At 29.3% G+C, this 4,611-nt stretch overlaps 1 protein-coding gene across 1 annotated transcript; it reads left to right on the plus strand.

Moving 5' to 3' along the window:
- The first annotated feature begins 621 nt into the window (after window positions 1-621).
- Window positions 622-3,879, plus strand: LOC140888703 (MADS-box transcription factor 23-like). Its single transcript, XM_073296402.1, has 7 exons — window positions 622-895; window positions 1,517-1,595; window positions 2,668-2,729; window positions 2,839-2,938; window positions 3,122-3,163; window positions 3,494-3,535; window positions 3,712-3,879. Exons 1-7 carry the CDS (start codon window positions 714-716, stop codon window positions 3,877-3,879), a joined length of 675 nt encoding a protein of 224 aa, XP_073152503.1. The 5' UTR covers window positions 622-713.
- The last annotated feature ends 732 nt before the right edge of the window (window positions 3,880-4,611 follow it).

The raw sequence follows: 4,611 nt of genomic DNA on the forward strand, positions 1-4,611 counted from the left end.
TATTGGCTGGAAAAACTATTACTCTCTTCTTATATGAAATACTTCTAAGATTATTTATCTCAAAAAAAAATTTATAAGATTTTAGAAAATATATAGAGATTGAGTTTAAGTCATTTTAATTTGTTCTTAGTTTAGTTCTCCTGGTATAGCATATATATATATATATAGAATTTATTGATTTTAATCTAAGTATTGGTTTCTGAAAGAGCCAATATAATACTCACTATAAAGGCAGAGCTGAACTTTATTCACGTGAAAGTCCCAAAAATCAGCCAAAAACTCACTGTACTATGGTTGTCATTTTTAAGGTTTGTAAATTTACTCAAATGGGAATAAAGTTTTTCCCTTTATAGAAATATTAAGGAAAGACTAAGATTCCCACGTGTCAATATTTTATAAGCTCGGCGCCCATTGATCCTAGAGTGCTTAACAATTATTATAATATTCGTACCCACTTTTTAAGGACAATTTTTTCGTAAAAATATATTAGATTAATTTGTTTTTATAAAGGGCTTGACTTTGATTCCAAGCTCTCTATCATAACAAACAAAGTTCTTTTAATTACCCTCATTGCGTAGGCTTCATTTCTAAGCTCAAAAAGGCATAAATTTATTCTGATTTACTCTTAATAATATAGCTAACTGTGTTTAGATCTAGCTTCATTTTCAGCTAGAGAAGTCAGAAACCCTAGTCCGGAATCTTGATATTCGAAGATGGGGAGAGGAAAAATCGCGATAAAAAGAATCGACAATTCTACGAGTAGGCAAGTGACATTCTCCAAGAGAAGGAGCGGGTTGCTAAAGAAGGCTAAGGAGCTAGCAATTCTTTGCGATGCAGAAGTTGGAGTTATCATCTTTTCGAGCACCGGAAAATTGAATGAATTTGCAAGCTCCAGGTTAGAGCTAGCTAGTTTGTTATTACTTTCTCTAATGTTAATAATTATGATGAGTTCAATTATATATCATACGTGTAATTAATTTTCTGTTTCAATCCATCAGATTTGTTGATTTTTCGTATAAATTTGTTTCGAGTGTAAATTCGTTAGGTAGTATTTGGGAGAGCTTCTAGGAAGCACTTCTCAACTTTTCGTTTACAAAATTTTGAAATTTTGTGAAATTTTATTAAGAAAAAGCTGAGAAGTGCTTCCTAGAAGTTTTCTCAAACATTGTCTTAGTATAGCATTCAAAATAACAAGAAATTATTGGCATCAGATATTACTCTAATTATTTAAGGACAATATTATAATGATAATCCTGCATCAAGATTATATTTAAGATTATCAAACATATATAAGACTACGATTTCATGTCTAGATTAGGAATAAATAGCAGTAGGAGCAGATTCAAAATGAATGATTTCCGAAGATGATGTGTGTGTGTGTGTGTATATGATTGTCTCCATGGATCTCTAAATCACTGAAACTATATATGCACAAAGATAAATTGGGGGGAAAATTAATCTCGATGTTGCAGTTTTTTTATACCATCATCTTTTTTTATTTTCTGAATTTTGTCAGCATGAAATCGATAATTGAACGATACAATCGAACTAGAGAGGAACACTATCATCTGCTTAACCCATGTTCCGAGATCAAGGTACATAATTTACAGCTACTTATGTTTTTTAATTTGTTAATTGGAGGCATTTTTATATTTCAAATTTGATTAATGATATCCTATTAGTAGCATTTGAAACTAATGAATACACTGTCTAGACCATTTTATGATCCAATTCCACAAGAATTGTGTGAAATTTGTAATGAAATCATAGTGTCCGTATGGATAATATTCCAAAATTCTATTCAATTTAGTTAAACACGATGAAGCCAAATAGATTTGTTCTTGTACTCAGATTCACAACTAATATATATAGATACATTTAGGTAGTGTTTGCAAGCTTTAAAAAAGGTGATAGACTATGATTTTTTTCTTCACAAAACACTACTTTAGATCGAATATAGATGTAGCCTCTTTTACTAATGAGATATATATCCATGATCACATTTATGAAGTCAATCAAAATATGCATAATTTTTAAGGACATCAAAGAGTGTACTCGAACTCGTGAAACCAAATCGTCTATCTAGATACCATTTTTAAACCTTCTCATGTCGTGGTTATAATCTCACGTTCAATGTAATTTGATGAATATTCGAAGATTTTGTTGAAAATTTATGTGTATATATATAAAAAAAAATTATGTACTTTTTCGACTAAGTCCATTGAGCATGGTGATTGATTCGTTTTCTTTCAACTTATCTAATTTAATGTATACAATTGTCTCATTGTGATTTTCATCCTCTATATTGTCATATTTCGGTACTCTTAGTCCGTTATATTTGTTTTTTATATATATAATTTAGTTATTTTTTTAACGTGATGCTGACGTGCATGGTAAAAATGCAACTTTGATGTGGTACTGATATATGTAGTATCATATCAGCACTTTTAATAATAAATGACTAAAATTGTAAAAAATCGGTAGATGAATCAAAAGCTTGATATATATTCCAGCCCGAATGAAACTACCATTACATTTTCAATTAACTTTAGTATGTTCGTCTTCCTTTCCTTTTTCCAGTTTGATTTGCAATTGTAGAATGATATACAATTGTCCACACTATATATATGCATGCTTAATTAATAATGAGTACTGCAATGTTCGTAGTTTTGGCAAAGGGAGACAGCAGTTCTAAGGCAACAATTACAGGATTTGAGAGATAATCATAGGTAAATTAAAGTTTTGCATGCTTCCAATTCAATTAGTAATAATGAAATTATTTTACATAATATAATGTAATTTATTTTGTTTTATTTAATTTTACCATGGAAATGGCAGGAAACTGATGGGAGAAGAACTTCATGGCTTGAATGTGGAAGAACTACAAAGATTAGAAAACCAACTGGAAATGAGTTTGAAGGGCGTGCGCGTTAAAAAAGTTGAATTTCAACCCCTGGATTTTAATTGAAACAATTTGAAGTATATATATATATAGAATAAAGAGAATATTATAATTAAATAAATGCATAATTATATTGATTTGAAAAAGAATATCGAGATGACATGCATATAATATTTATATACCGAATTAATTATAATGTATAGTGGTTTGCATATGCAGGAACAGATGCTGACAGATGAAATTCATGAGCTGCGTAGAAAGGTAAATTTCAAATTTTATCAAGGGATCTAACAATAGTTGCTTGTGGAGACAATTTGACCTAATTAAGTTGTTGCATCATGGCTATATATACTTTTAGTAGCTATAATTATAGGTTAGAATTTTGCATGCATGCATTAATATATAATTAGGCGGAGCGATTTGATATAATTCAGAAGCTTCATATTTTATCAAATCGATTAGTTTCTTATAGCGAATATCCGGTTAATGCAAAAACAGATCCATGTATAACTGGACTCGATCGAATTGCCCCGTCTTTCTAATCAACTTAAAGTTATTTATAGAACCTTGTTTGTTTTGGATTAATTTCAGGGAACTCTCATCCATCAAGAGAATGTGGAGCTTTATAAGAAGGTAAATCTTATCAAACAAGATTATATATAACACGCATCAAATTAATTATATCCATGCAGATTGAAACGTATAATAATTTTGTCATATATCAATTAATTAATACACGCATGCATGAACACTAAAATCTTGGACCCGTGGGAGTCGATTAATTGTTTTCTGCTACTCATATATATTAGGCATATGGAGGGGATTTATGTGCAGAAAATAGAATCCCTGGAAGTGTTCCCCACAATTTCACCATTGATAAGGACATGGAAGGATTGGTGGAGCTTCAACTGAGCCAACCTAGCCCTGCAACACAGAGTTCAGGCATAGCGTTTAGAGCATCAAGAGAATTGAGGTAATGTTCGCGTATATTTCACGAACACATCGTGAATGAAACTTCAGATAATGTCTTATTTATCGGAGACACGACTATTGAAAAATATATATATATATATATATATATGTATGTATGTGAAATGGTTCCATGGATCTGCGAAATCCAATAAAAAAAAAATATTATCGACTCTCTAGCTAGTAGTGTAAACGTACACATTGGGTATTGTTGTTTATGGTTGAGCTCATCTGGTGTAGTAGGAATTTTCATATTCATTTATGGTTGATTTGAAAAGTATGATTTTGCTTTTGGTTTTTGTACTTCAAGAATATTGTCAAAACTACGGTAATCAAGCCGAAGCCAGAATCGAGTTAAATGGTTAATATTCTCGGAATATTTTTGGTGTAACACTATAACTTCAAAATAGTGTAATTTTTACATCAAATTCAAAGTGTATATATGATCTCCAACCCATCAACTTTAAACATTACACTAAAACAAATATTCTTGAAATATTTTTTATTATTTTATTTACCACGACTAATTTATTTCACAGAATATTAATTAACACATTAATTAAAATATCAATTCATTAATTACATACTTAAGAAATTTCTATATTGAAATTGATTTTAAAAATTAATTATTTTAAATTAATAATTAAATATGTTTAAACAAATAATTTTTAAAAAATTAAATTAAAGTTAATATTATTATTTTAAATGCTTAAACTTATAATTTTTATATATAATTAATA

This window comes from Henckelia pumila, chromosome 3 (genome assembly GCF_033568475.1).
Source record: "Henckelia pumila isolate YLH828 chromosome 3, ASM3356847v2, whole genome shotgun sequence".
Lineage (NCBI taxonomy): Eukaryota > Viridiplantae > Streptophyta > Magnoliopsida > Lamiales > Gesneriaceae > Henckelia > Henckelia pumila.